Source organism: Harpia harpyja, chromosome 4, assembly GCF_026419915.1.
Source record: "Harpia harpyja isolate bHarHar1 chromosome 4, bHarHar1 primary haplotype, whole genome shotgun sequence".
NCBI lineage: Eukaryota > Metazoa > Chordata > Aves > Accipitriformes > Accipitridae > Harpia > Harpia harpyja.
This window is the reverse complement of record NC_068943.1, coordinates 5577999-5592388: the sequence shown is the minus strand read 5'-3', so window position 1 is coordinate 5592388 and position 14390 is coordinate 5577999. Positions and strand designations below refer to the sequence as shown.

Below are 14390 nucleotides of genomic sequence, written 5' to 3'. Positions count from 1 at the left end.
TTGCATATTTATGTAAGGTAATTGGGCTTTTAAACAACAGAATCCATGAGTTATAATTGTAAGCTCTGGGAAGATGAAGATGGCATCATTTGCAGAAATACTGTAGTTTAATCAAAAGTTGATGGACAGATTTACTTGAAGACAGTGCACGTCTATGGTGTTGTAATTTCTGTGGGTTTTTTTTCATCTGAAGTCTTTGCAGTTTTCTTAAAGCAATGGTAGTTTCTTATTTCTATGCACTTTTCTTGTCCTTGTGGACAAACTGTTGTGTTTATTTCTATTTCATGTGCTTTTTTACACATTCTTAAACTGAGCTGTCTCATTACACTTCTTGTTTTTCTGTCAAAGCTCTTTGAAGCTTCTTAAAGACAGAAAATTCCTGTTGCATCTTCAGCTACTGTTTCCTACTTTCTAAATTTGTTTCTTCATCATTTTTTTCCTTTCACAGGCTTCTTAAGCACTTGTAGAAATGTAATGGTTTAATACTTGTTTTTTAATTTAGTGAAAAGACAAGATGAAGACTATGATGAACAAGTTGAAGAGTCATTACAAGATGAAGTAAGTTGGTTTGGGGAGCTTTTCCACTCATAAAGCACCAGGTTGGAAATACGTTACACTTATATGCTATGCTACTCAGTTAAAGCATAGTGCATCCTCAGAATTATTTCTTCCTGGAAGAATGTTCTGTTACCATATTCCTTCAAAACTTCTGGTAAGAAATGGGTCACACTACATGTGTGAATTAGCAAATATGAAAGGTTTCCTTGTCCAGTATACTGAAGGAAGAAGTTCAGGATAAAGCTCTTCATTTTCTCCATCCTCTCAAACAGTTCTTGGATGACTTTAAATAGTCTGCTGTCAAATGCTGTATCAGTGATAATCTATGGCCTAGACCTGCTGACTTGCTTTTTCTTTGTGCCTTATGACCTAGGTAGCTCTTAACCTTGAGCCTACCTCTGACACTATTTTAGGTCTAGTCTTTTTGAGACAGACTCATGACCTGACACGTCAGAGGTCTGGGTGTCGAAGGAGGACAGCAGGATGAATAGCTGGCATAATGTGCTTGCTTATGAGAGAATACCAAAGTGACTACTTATCTGCTAAGATACCGAAGTGACTTTTTAGTTTGAAGTGGAGGTGACTGTGGAAGAGATACGGTAGTTCTACTAAATCATTATTGGTATGCAGAGAGTAATAAAGAAGAAGTAGTCACTGCTGCTTATAACATGAGACATGAAGGATACTCAGTGAATTTAAGAACTAAGAAAATTTTTTTGCCACACAGTGCAGGTATGAAGCTTGTGAAGTTGAATTGTGAAGCTTGTTTATACAAGTTTAACCTGTATGCAGACTCCAGAATGTATCTTAACAGATCATGCACCCATATGTAAATACTTTCTTAAATAACAACGCAGTTCTTGAGCCCTTTTCCTTTGGCAACATTAGGCCAGCATTCAAAAAGATAGATTAATGATACCTACATACTGCTTGGGATCGAAAAATAACAAACCTCAAGTTCTGAGCCAAGAGCCTGTCCTGATTTTTTTCTTGCTTTCTCATTTGCAATGTTTACTGTTAGTTCTTGTAGACAGTGAGTTAGGTGGTTTGTTATCTTTTTTCTTATATGTCACTCTCTACTGATAATGAGAGAAAACGCTAGGAAGCAGCAGTTTCAGAAAAGCTGAATCCATACTCTGCAACGGAGTTGCAAGGCATCTTTAAAAATGCTTTACTTTATATTTGACCTTGCTGATTTTTTTTAAAGACTGCAAGGAAGGCTTGTCTGCATTACCCTATGAAAGCAGGAGTGGGACCAGAATGTCACTTGCCATATGGACAGAATTAATATATGGTAATGAGTAACATTTGGATATACACCTTTCATCCCAGAATGTGTTTATGTAGCCCTTATCTCAAGGCAGCAGAAATATAAGGGAGTACAGAAGTTGTGAAAGATATTCAAACAGTAGCTTCAGTAAGATATCCAGATACAGCCCTAGCTTAGGCAATAACTAAACTGCTGATTTGATAGAGAGTGGGAGAAGGCATACCCTAAGCAAGTGTTACGCTTTCCCCCGACCATCTCTTATCAGCTATTAGTAAATAGGCAATACTAGGCTAGGTGGACCTTGTGGTGTGCTGCAGCAGTTCTCTACCTCTGTTTTCATTTGCGTGTATGTTCCAGAGTTATTATGCCTTGACAGTGCAGAAGTTGTCTAACCGGGAATGGTTTAAATATCCAGTTGCGGGAAGCTGCCTGTTGCATGAGGAATACTTATTAGTTTCTCACTCGGGACCAGAAACTAGCTGTATTCTGTTTTCCCTGTCTGTTAAAGTATGAACTGATTAAATGAACCATACTGAGTACAACAGAACTTGCTTTAAAACAAAGTTAAATGGCTTTCTCAACTCAAGTGAGTCCAGGCAACAATTCTTGCTTGCAGATATAACACAAATTCATAGCTGAATCTGAGCAAAGGATCTTTACTTCATCAGAGCAACTGATGTCATCAATCTTGACTTCTGTAAGGCCTTTGACACAGTCCCACACAACGTCCTTGTCTCTCAGTTGGAGAGATATGGATTGGATGGATGGACTATTGGGTGGATAAAGAACTGGCTGGATGGCCATGTCCAAAGAGTTGCATTCAGTGGCTCAATGTCCAAATGGAGGTAGTAACAAGGGGTGTCCCTGGCAGGTCTGTACTGGGACCAGTACTGTTCAATATCTTTATTAAGAACATAGGTAGTGGGATTGAGTGCACCCTCAGCAAGTTTGCAGATGACACCAAGCTGAGTGGTGTGGTTGATGTGCTTGAGGGAAGGGATGTCATCCAGAGGGACCTGGACAGGCTTGAGAGGTGGGCCTCTGCGAACCTCAGGAAGTTCAACAAGGCCAAGTGCAAGGTCCTGCACGTGGGTTGGGGCAACCCACAGTATCAATACAGACTGGGGGATGAATGGATTGAGAGCAGCCCTGTGGAGAAGGACTTGGGGATACCGGTGGATGGAAAAATTGCAGCTAAGCCAGCAATGTGCACTTGCAGCCCAGAAAGTCAGTTGTAACCTGGGCTGCATCAAAAGAAGCGTGGCCAGCAGGTTGAGGGAGGTGATTCTCGCTCTCTACTCTGCTCTGGTGAGACCCCACCTGAGCATCCAGCGCTGGGGTCCCCAGTACAAGCAAGACATGGACCTGTTGGAGCGGGTCCAGAGGAGGGCCACAAAAATGGTCAGAGGGCTGGAACACCTCTGCTGTGAAGACAGGCTGAGAGAGTTGGGGTTGTTCAGCCTGGAGAAGAGAAGGCTCTGGGGAGACCTTATAGCAGCCTTTCAATATATAAAGAGCTTACATGAAAGAGAGAGACATTTTACCAGGGCCTGTAGTGACAGGACAAGGGGCAACAGTTTTAAACTAAAAGCGGGTAGGTTTAGGTTGAACATAAGGAAGAATTTTTTTACGATGAGGATGGTGAGGCACAGGAACAGGTTGCCCGGAGAGCTTGTGGATGCCCCATCTCTGGCAGTGTTCAAGGCCAGGTTGGATGGGGCTTTGAGCAACCTGGTCTAGTGGAAGGTGTCCCTGCCCATGGCAGGGGGGTTGAAACTAGATGATCTTTAAGGTCTCTTCCAACCCAAACCATTCTATCATTCTATCATCAGACCAAGAGTTGAAAAATTGTGGAGTTAAAAAGATTGGTTTTACAAAACCAAATCATTAAACAACTTTATTCCATTAGTTTAGAGACCTTAGCATTTCATGTGACTTCCACTATTTTAAAGATTGTTAGTCTTAATGTGAGTTGTATCTTTTTCCTATCAGGATGACAGTGACGTTTATATTTTGACTAAAGTATCAGACATTTTGCACTCAATATTCAGCAGTTATAAGGAGAAGGTACTGCCATGGTTTGAAAGGCTACTTCCACTAATTGTCAACCTAATTGTAAGTACCTTGCTTTCTTTTAATTTGACACTGATTATTTTTTTTCTGATGTGTTAACAGGCCTTCCATGCTGGAATCTTAGAGAACTTGGTAGATAGAATGTAGCAATTAGTGTTTTGCAAAATAGAGGCAGTTGAAGGTTTATTCTGGATCAAGTATGAAGTTATTACCCTATGCTTTGTGAACAGCTGCACTGCTGTGACACTTCTGATTTCTGTGTTGCAAGACCCAGGATCATTGACACACAAATATCTTGAGAAATTGAATTTGCCTGGCAGTGTCCGATACTCTCTAAAATGGATTTCAAGAAGAGGGCCAAAAAAGAGTTGCAGACTAGTGGGGAAAATTGAGACTGAAATAGGTAACAGAGTGTGAAATAGAGGTAAAGGATTTACCCTAAAATCATTCTTTTAATTAGCTCAGATATTCACCTGGATTTTGTTTTGTTCGTGGTATTGCTGCAAGTATCACTACAGAAAATTATGCGTTTGTAACATTAAATTTAATCCAGGAAGATTTTAACAAAAATACTAGACCACTGTTACTGTGATTGTTCTGTTGATATAATCACTGACTGTACAAAAATTACTAGTTTTAAGGTGGCTTAAATGTTACCTGTTTTTGATGCAGTGTCCACACAGGCCATGGCCAGACAGGCAGTGGGGGCTATGCATTTTTGACGATATTGTAGAGCACTGCAGCCCCTCCTCGTTCAAGTACGCGGAATACTTCCTGAGGCCAATGCTACAGTCAATATGTGACAATAGCCCAGAGGTTAGGCAAGCAGCTGCCTATGGTGTTGGAGTTATGGCACAATTTGGTGGGGACAGCTATCATCCTTTTTGCACAGGTATGTACGTGCATCTGATAAAAGTATCTGAATGCGTGATTTGGGGCGGGGGGATTAAAAATTGCTCGCAGTTTGGTTAGTGAGGTCTCTTCCCTTTGGCAGTGAAATAGATTGCTGGTATAACCTGTGTGGCAGACTGGTGATGATTAGTAAAGTACCTGAATTCCTTGGGCCTCTAATGATGTTCTGCTTAGTAGCATTTCTGTTGCAGAACTTACTGCTTAGCAAACTTGATCTACTTTTTTTTTTTTTTTTTAAATATGGTCTGAGATGCACATGTTCATTTCATTAAAAAATAGCTCTCTGCACACACCTGTCTCATAGTTGCTTTTTATTAATACTGATGTGGTTACATATTAATGCAAAACCCTTAGGATGTCTGGAAAAATTATGTAAGTGACCTGTATTAAGGAGTAGCCTAGAATACAACTAAAGTGGCTCTCTGCTTTCCTGTTACATAAAAAGCAGGAACCTGATTTCTGTGTCTGCTTTCTTTCTGAATGTCTCAAGTTTCTCTAAAACTTCATCTTGAATTTAAAGAAATAATTGTCTGCTGGCACTCTTCTTGCCAGTCAACAAAGTTAATTTTGCACACTAAGTAGCATCCCTTATCAGAGGTGGGGTTTTTTTCCTTTTTTAAGAAAATATTTAGTCAGCTGTTTCAAATAGGTATTTCATGTGAGTCTTGAAACGAAATTCAAAATTATGTAAGAAAATAAGAACCCTGTTATAGGGATAAAGTAGGGCTTTAACACAAGTCTTGCTTACATCAATAGAGGTGGTAATTTTCACTGTTAGTGTAAATGTAACTGTCACATGGTGACAATCAAGATGAGGTGTCATTTAAAAAAAAAAAAAAAAAAGGCAGGATGGGAAACCTTACAGTGAAACATTAGGAGCATTAAAATTTAAAATTGTCTAGAAAAATACTTCCCAAAGGGGTTTTTTTGTGAACTTTTCCATAAGGTTTTTCTGTCTTGCCTCAAGGCTAGAGGAGTAGAGACTGAAGTCAAGACAGTTCTGATATTGGAGTTTTGGGGCTTTTTAGCATCTGTTGAAGTCTCATCTTTTCATTAGTTAGACTTTACCTTGGCCCACTTAAACTTTGTAACAACTTTGATCCTTTTCTTTGTATTTGGACAAATAATCCTTGATTAAACCCAGACACTTGGCTTCTCCTTTAGTTGGATGTTTAGATAAAATGACCTTTCTACTTTACAGCATACAGCTTACTAGCAGGCTCCTCAAAAGTATTTTAAATTCTTTTATATGTACAGGAAAGAAATTTGTGATTTATTTTAATAGATGAAGATGTGCTGTGATTAGAAACAAAATAAATCCGTGGCATGAGAAGCCTTCTGCCCCGTAGGGTTTACTGTCTTCTCTGAAAACTTCATGTTTGTGAGCTTTTATTTATAATTTAATTTCTTTACTGATTAATATATAGCACTGGCATATTGTTCTATTGCAAGTTTGTAGCAGTATGTAAAGACTCAAGACTATTCAGAAAAAGCAGATGTATTAACATGAGCGTCTTTGGCAGTCAGGTGAAAAAGTACAGGAATATAGCGAGAACTTGTAAATCACACAAGAGCTACATTATGATGAAACAAAAAGAATCAAAAGTAGAATTAGTAAAGAGCAAAGAAATAAAATTGAAGGAAAAACTATAGCAAATCAAGTAACTTTCTAAATGGGATTACAAGGTTACAATTTACATGACCGTCAACGTTGCTTCCATTTCTTATGTTGGTGGAAGAAAATCATCAGCTCTTCTCTGTGAATATTGTATTAATCAACTGCATGTGTTTCTTCCTAAATCGTAGCAGTGGCCTCAACTTTTGGTGGTGCAAGATGTCAAAGCAGTCAGTCCTTGGGAAAAAAACTGTTATTATTAATAGAAGATGGTCTTTTATAGTCAAAAGGGGTTTTTAGGGAGTATCTACCACAACATGTATGTGAGAGTAGATCTGTTTTCTAGACAAGAAGAAAACTTGTCTGCCAAACTGTAGGGAGGAGGCTATGCTGATTCATTTTGATGCCCTCCTAATCTTACAGCTCCAAGGACACACATACCTACAGAGTCACCCATTAATATTAAGCACTATGAGAAAACACAGATGAGATTTAGCTTCAGCAGTCATGAAAACCTGAGGTTTACAATGCAGACTCAGTTTCCCTGGACATTGTAGGCTTCTACGAAACAAATTCTGCTTTGCAGAAAAGTCCAGCATCGTTATGCTGCATTCAATACACAGGCTAGTGGGTCTGATGACCAATATTTCTGCAGTTCTGTAATGTTTATCAACTCCATAAAAGTATCCTTGTCTAGCTTAGGGTTAATCATGTTTTTCCATAGCTGCTAAATTCTTCAAAAATCCAATTCAGTGAAGTTAATATAGCAAGTGTCATTGTGTAATCCTTAACTGCAAAGCTGCTACTTATTCATCAAAATGAAGTAGTGTGAGATCTCGCTCTTCCTCAGAAATTTGAGTTATTTTGAAGTGTGCTTTTTCTGCACAATTCCACAACCTGTTTTCTGTGCTGATAGAGAATTTCACAGCTTTAGCATTACATTTTTAGCAGAACAACACAAGGGCAATTGTTCCTGCATGCATGTAGAGTGCTGTGAAGTCTGCAGGGACACTAGTAACTAAAAACGTGACATTACTGTTCGTTTAGAATTGTGCATGTGGTTACCTGCATGACTATGAAAAAAAAATATATATAATTGCTATTAACCTAGCAAGAAAATAGGCATTTTTCCTTGGTGTTTGATTTTTACGACTTAAATCATGCCAGGTGGATTCACCAGATGAGATTACTCCAATGAGCTTTTCCTAGTGCACCTTTTAGTGGTGGGAGGTGTGTATATGTATGTACATATATATATATATATATATATATAAAAATGTGTGTGCACACAAGCAATAGACATACAGCAGGCACGCACCGTAGACATGCACTACAGTCCAAATTAATGTGAATGTCACTGTATCAGTGCTTTTCATCATCCTGTGTTTATAGAACCTGTTAGATTAAAAAGATAATTCTTGTTATCTGTGTTTTTACTATAAATTACTATGTCTTGTATATTGTAGATTGCATAACTCCAATTGAGAGACAGGAGAAGATTTTTATTTTTCTTTCTTCTGAGCATATAAAGCAAATTCAGACTTCTGCAGTAGCTGTTTTCTTGTGTTTTCTTGCATAGCTTTCTCTATCTGTTTGTTTTTCATATGATGATCATAGAGCAGGGAAGAACCTAGAAGTAGTGGGACATTGGGATGTCTAGATTTTGGTGTTTGGGCCACAAAAAAAAAATCCCATTTTTAATATGTGCAGTAGTCTAATGTAGAATTTGTGATGTTAACAAAATATTAACTTGATTGTGCATTTAACTTTATTCTTGTGTTGTTTAACAATTAGAGGCGCTTCCATTGCTGGTGAGAGTCATTCAGTCACCAGATGCCAAAACCAAAGAGAATGTCAATGCAACAGAGAACTGCATTTCAGCTGTAGGAAAGATAATGAAGTTCAAGCCTGACTGTGTAAATGTTGAAGAAGTCCTGCCACACTGGTTATCATGGCTTCCACTTCATGAAGATAAAGAAGAAGCTGTTCATACTTTCAATTATCTGTGTGACTTAATTGAGAGGTAAGGCAAAGTCTTGACATTAATGCAGAAAGTAAGCCTGTTTGCAGGTTCTTTCCTTGCATTCATTTCCCCAAACTGAGAAACTGCCAGGTTAATCTGCATATGCTTTAGAGGAGATAATTTGGAAGGTGAGAACTGAGCCTTCCGCGATGTTACTGCTGTTTTTTTAAACAGCCAGTGTTCTCATCCTAACTAATGTCTGTATGGCTTGAAAAAATTCCTGGCTGTTTTACATGTACATGATGGGGAAAGCATCAGCTGGGAACTTCCACAGAAGATTTCAGGAAAATTTTTGATACTGAGCTTACATACCAGCATTAATAACTGATCAGGTCTTTTTACTTAAGAGCAGCACACAAGCCCTTGCAGCCTTCTTTTCATAACCTTTTAAAGTAGCTTTGCACCTTTTTGCTTTCCAAAAGCTTGAGTATCGACAAAGTGAAGTATGAAATAGAGAAATGATACAGACAAATTCATGGTACAGTGCTATCTCCTTTAATAAGTTTGTAATAATAATTTCATTTATTATTCAAAGCATCTTGTCCCACAGCTTGTTCTTCAGATTTGTGCTCTCTCCCCTAGGTCAATGGAGGAAACAAAGATAATTCTTCTAGTGTGGGTGCAAGTTGCACTTCATAATTGAGTGGAAGAATGTCAGCTTCTGAAATGTTATGTAGTAGCCATGTTCTGGCTGACACTGTATTATATCTTAGTAGAAAAACAGAAAGGAAATAACTTAGATTTCCTACAGTCCTTTCTACTATGTGAATACCTTGTATCTCTTGGTGTTTTATTAAGGCAAGATCTCAAGATGGGTGGTGGCAACCAAGTGCCTAGACTAATAATAGTATAGTTGTGTAGAGACACCATAATAATACTGATATGTTTGCATATACACACACATATATAGAAATTGGGAATTACAGTAGTAGCACACTTTTGTACCCATCTCTGTGCAGGTGGCTCAGCCTTGCTACGTACTTCTCTGGAGCTCTCAGTCCTGCGTTCCAGCAGTGGTAGGTGGCAGGGCTGAAGTAGATCACGTTTTCCACCCAGATCCCTGGTTGCCAGTACTCCTCTACTCCCAACACTTGGCTGGGAAGGAGGGAGCAGAACGGCTTACTTGCTGTGTCAGTGAGAGTGCTGGCAGAGAGCTGAAGTCACTGGTGCTCCTGACACCAGTAACGCAACCTCCTCCCCCTTGCAGCACTGAGAGAGAGGAATAAGCCCTTTTAGGCAGGGTATTTCTGTCACGCTATTTTACAGTTCCATCTGCATGGAACTCAACTGTTCTGTAAAGTTCAGAACTTCTTCCTGATAAAGTGTAGGCTGATTAAAGGATTGGCTGGTTAAATATTAACAGGAGAGGGAACATTCTGTCAGCAGGCAACAAAGCTATGCATACTTATTCAGCTGAGTGAAACTTAGATGTAAATAAGCAGCTTTAGAATAAGATATTTCAAAATCACTCAACTTAATGTAAAATGCTTACATTAATTTTTTTAGTTAAACATTAATTTATTTGTAATGTATATCTTCATTGTAACAGCAACAACCCAGTTGTCCTCGGTCCCAACAACTCTAACCTTCCCAGAATATTTGGTATAATTGCGGATGGTGAAATTCATGAAGCTATTAAACATGAAGATCCATGTACCAAGCGGTTGGCTAATGTTGTTCGCCAAGTGCAGGTAAATAAATGCTTGCTTAGCTATAAAGGCAACATTTAGAATCTACTTTCAGAAGTAACCGAACTGTTAAACCAATTTTGACAGCCTTGTCACCTTAGAGAATAATGCTTCAACCAGTGATCTTGGAGATCCTTGGACACTCCTTGAACCATTAATGATAAAACTTGGTAACATTTGCACTTCAGTAAAGTCTGACTCTTTTGATAAACTTAAGAAGCTTATTAATTTAAAAAAAAAAAAGCTTTAAGATACATGCAGCTAGATAGTTAACGTGCTAGCCAGTATTAGTTGTTGGGGGGGGGGGGGGCGGTTCTGAGCCAGAAATTAAAATCCGGAGAGAAATCTGCCTATCTCTGTATCAGTGAACTGTTCTGCAGGATTTGATCCAACATGTGGTTCCTGTAAAGGGTCCCCAGCACCCTGTGGTGACTTAATAATATAGCAGAGCCTTGGGATCTTTGCTAGAGAATGAGTGCAAACCACAAGCAGTTTTACTACTGCCCTCTTTAATCCAGTGCAAATACAGGCGGCTGTTCAGTGTTTTCCCTACCTTTGTGGAACTGCCTCAAGGTTCGCTTCCTTTATGCCATAATGAGTACTTAGGGTGCTGGGTGATGGGCATGTCCAAGTACTTAAGCTGCAGCTCTCTACGGTGTTGTAAGTGGTAGTGCTCATAGGGCAGATCTGATCCGGGGCCAGATGTTATCAGGTGGACGTACTTGACAGTTGCAGCACCTAATGATAGAAAGTGTTGTGCCTGGCAAGCATATGGTGTATAAAAATGTTTAGAGGATTTGGAGCAGCAGCTGTTCAATTATTGTCCATTCTACCTGGCATGCTCTGGCAAAATTCAGGCTCAAGAATTTCAGGAATACTTGATTTTGGAAAGTATTCACTTGGATGAGTGTATCAGCCTGTGAGATCCATTATGTCTGGTAGAAAATGACTTGTTAAAACTCTGAAGGCATAAAAAGGATGAAATCAAGCAGAGTTTCAAAGTGAAAGTGGAATAAGTGCCTGCTCTAGATTCTGGCTGTCAGATATGAATCCTTCTGTTAGTACTTAAAGTCTGGGTGTGGAACTTTATATTAGGGTATGCTGATGCATTTGTTCACTTTACCTTAAGTGCTTAAGGTTAGTTGATTTTTGTTTTTATTTTTTTTTATTTTATTAACAATGCAGTGGCACATACATGTAAAGATTAGTTGTGTATAGCAAAGTCTTGTTTTGGCCAAGAACGATAGGAACTTTAATACGGAAACAAGACTTCTGCATTGGTTAAATGATTTACCTTCAGACTGTGGGGGAAAAATCGTAAAGGTCATGTTTTTTTAAAAATATGGTTTTAGCATACTGTTACCGATTGTGTGTCTCTTCACACGTAGTACTTTGACTTTAGTAAAGCACTGTAAATGTTTTATACTATGGTAGGAACTTTAAAAGCTGTGTAGTTGCTAACAGTCTGCCTGCTGCTGGTGCTGCTGCTTCCCAGATTCCAGGAGAAATTCTGGTTTTTTAATGATCTCAGTAAGCTGTTTCTCTGCCAGCATCTGACATGAGCAACGTTATGGTCATAGTTGGAATTAAAGAAACTTTTTTCCTCATGCTTAGGTATTCTTAGGCCAGAAATATTTCCGTGTAGAGTATGAATTTAAATGTGTGTCAGAAATGCTGGAAGAGCGAGCACATTTAATTCTGCAGTATTCCATTATACATTGAGAGTCTAAAATGCCTAATATTATTTAAAACTAAAAACACAAACACAAATTCAACTTGAGGACTTTGTTTTCAAATTCTTTCAAATTCTGTGAATCCGTTTTTATTTGATTTTTTTAAAAGTGAGTGAGGAAAGGGCCTTATAATAGAGCTGAATGTAAAATACACCAAATACAAATTAAAACAATTTTTTTTAACAAGTATACTGCTGTCGCAAAAGCCAATCTAAAGACCTACAGCCAGTCACCTACAATTTTTTCTTTCCCTATCATTGTCCTTCTAAAGAAAGCAAGGTGCCAGTTGCTTCCAGCTTCTATTGATAGTGAATAAATACTTCTTCCCCACCTTCTTTAATTTTCAGCATTTTCTGGTACCGTTAGAACCAGTCCCTGCTGATGGTGACTTTAAAAGCTAATGTCTCAGCCGAAGGCTGTGGTAACACAGATGAGGTATACTGAGGGGCAGGAAAGCCTGCGATGTATCTTCTCTTCTCTCTGGGAAGTAATTTACTATTCCTTTCACTAAACAGCAATGCTGTGTTTTGGCAGCAGAATTTTGCACATACACACAGAGTGTGTGTAGCACGTCACGCTGTAATCACAGTGCGCCCGTCCTCTGAATGCGTTACTGGTGCACCGGTGCCCAAAAGATGCTCTTGTGTTTAGACATGGTTCAGTTTTGCCCGAACGTTGATCTTTTAACTTCAGTGCAAAACGGAGCAAACGTTTGAGGCTATGGTTAACTTAAGAGTGTCAATTGTCATTTGACCCACTTAGTTACAGGGAGTTCCTGGGAGTTTTGATTCAATTACTCTGCTACTGTTTAACCAGTAAATAGTTAGCACTGCCTCTCTTTAGCATTTTAGAGCATCTCTAGTTGAACCTGTGTAGGACTGTGTGTAACTGAAGATTTCAGTCTGTTCTCTTTGGCATATATATTACAGGAATAAGCCCAGTGAATATTGAGCTTTGTAAACATACTAAGTTTAGCATGTGCCTTGGAAGCTTGTCAGCCTGCATAAAGCCAACTTCTCATTTGTTTTCTAGACATCTGGAGGACTGTGGACAGAATGCATATCACAGCTCAATGCAGATCAACAGGCAGCCATACAGGAGCTCCTGAACTCTGCTTGAAGGGCCTTAATTATCATCTGCAAGAAAACTAACTCCAAATAAACGTTTACCCTATTGTTTAGGTTTCTTTTGTTTCTTTTTTGAGTAAAACCAGAACTGTAGTGCGTGTAGGCCATTCTTCTGCAACCTACAGACAGTGGCAGCAGGAAGAAGCATTCTTTCAGAAGGGTGTTTAAATCGGTTTCTGTCCCACAACACGGAAGAAGTTTCCTGTAAACCCTACAATAGCACTGAAGAGTATTTTTCTAACGGTATAAGCCATCCATATGATGGTGAAAGGGAAACAAGTTGAATTTTCTCATTAGACATAATGAATTAAGAAACAGCTTTAAGACCTTCAGCAGTAGATGTACGTTATAACAGATAAACGTTTCTCTACATCTAGTGTTAATTGTATTAATTGGAGTGTGAGTCTTTGTAGGGTAGGAAGTGTCCTTCTGCCCAACAAGTTAGTAGATCAAAAGATGAAAAACTGAAGACAAACATCGAGCATGAAGACCTCATTGATCGCACTTTCAGATTCCCAAAACCAACTTGTACAGTGACTCAATGAGGAAAGCTGTTCAGCTTCCAGCCCTTGAATGTGAAGTCTCTTTGGCATGTCTGACAGTATCTCATTCACTCCTCAATAAATGACATTGAAACACAAGAAGCTTGTCTAGAAGTTCAGTGATGTGTGGTTCTTTTCATTTCCTCTTGTGAAAAGGTGCAAGTAACAAACTATACAAGTCATGATTTTATATTGGAAACTTTGTATATTGTTGCCTATTACAGATTTTATGCATTTTCGTTTCTTGACTTTTTAACAAATTTTTCACCTGAGTGTGTAGAATGGAAACTTAATGGCATTCCTTTTATGACAGTAAATTTACATATCGCAACTTAAAAATATTTTTCATGTTCAGATGCAATTGCATTTCATAACTTATAAAATGTAGTCTTTTTTCCAGCTGCAGAAGTGCAACATGATCTGGGAGCCAGCAATACGGTTACGGTAGTCTGTGTCTTGTTTAAAACAATCGTGTACTTGATAGCCCAACCTGAACGAATCAAAAAACTTTTCAGGTCTTCTTAGTACTGCAAGAGCAATACGTCATTTACCAGCTAATACAGCAGCAAACATAAGCATAGAGTATCTGATTTCTAACAACGGTGAGTGAAGTTTTTGCACTCTATTACTTTGAAGATGTGAGTGTATGCATTGATCTTTAAAAACTTCAGTTGTTTACGGGAAGTGTTCTTCAAGTCAATCTCAACAGTCTCTTAAAACATAAAAATCTTTTCAAAGAGGGTGTAAGTTTTCTTCCTTTATAACAACAAAGGGTAGAACTTTACATGTAATAAATTCCTCTCTTACTAAAGAATAAACTTAGTTTTGCCTTTGAAAATGTGTTAAAAA

At 38.5% G+C, this 14390-nt stretch overlaps 1 protein-coding gene across 1 annotated transcript in view; it reads left to right on the top strand.

The window, feature by feature from the left end:
• Window positions 1–13643, top strand: part of IPO5 (importin 5) — a 45356-nt gene extending 31713 nt beyond the window's left edge. The window contains exons 21-26 of the mRNA XM_052785750.1: window positions 503–558; window positions 3821–3943; window positions 4574–4793; window positions 8223–8451; window positions 10001–10142; window positions 12905–13643. Coding sequence (XP_052641710.1) covers window positions 503–558; window positions 3821–3943; window positions 4574–4793; window positions 8223–8451; window positions 10001–10142; window positions 12905–12991 — 857 coding nt within the window. The 3' untranslated portion in view covers window positions 12992–13643. The remainder of the gene's footprint in view (window positions 1–502; window positions 559–3820; window positions 3944–4573; window positions 4794–8222; window positions 8452–10000; window positions 10143–12904) is intronic.
• Window positions 13644–14390: the final 747 nt, after the last annotated feature.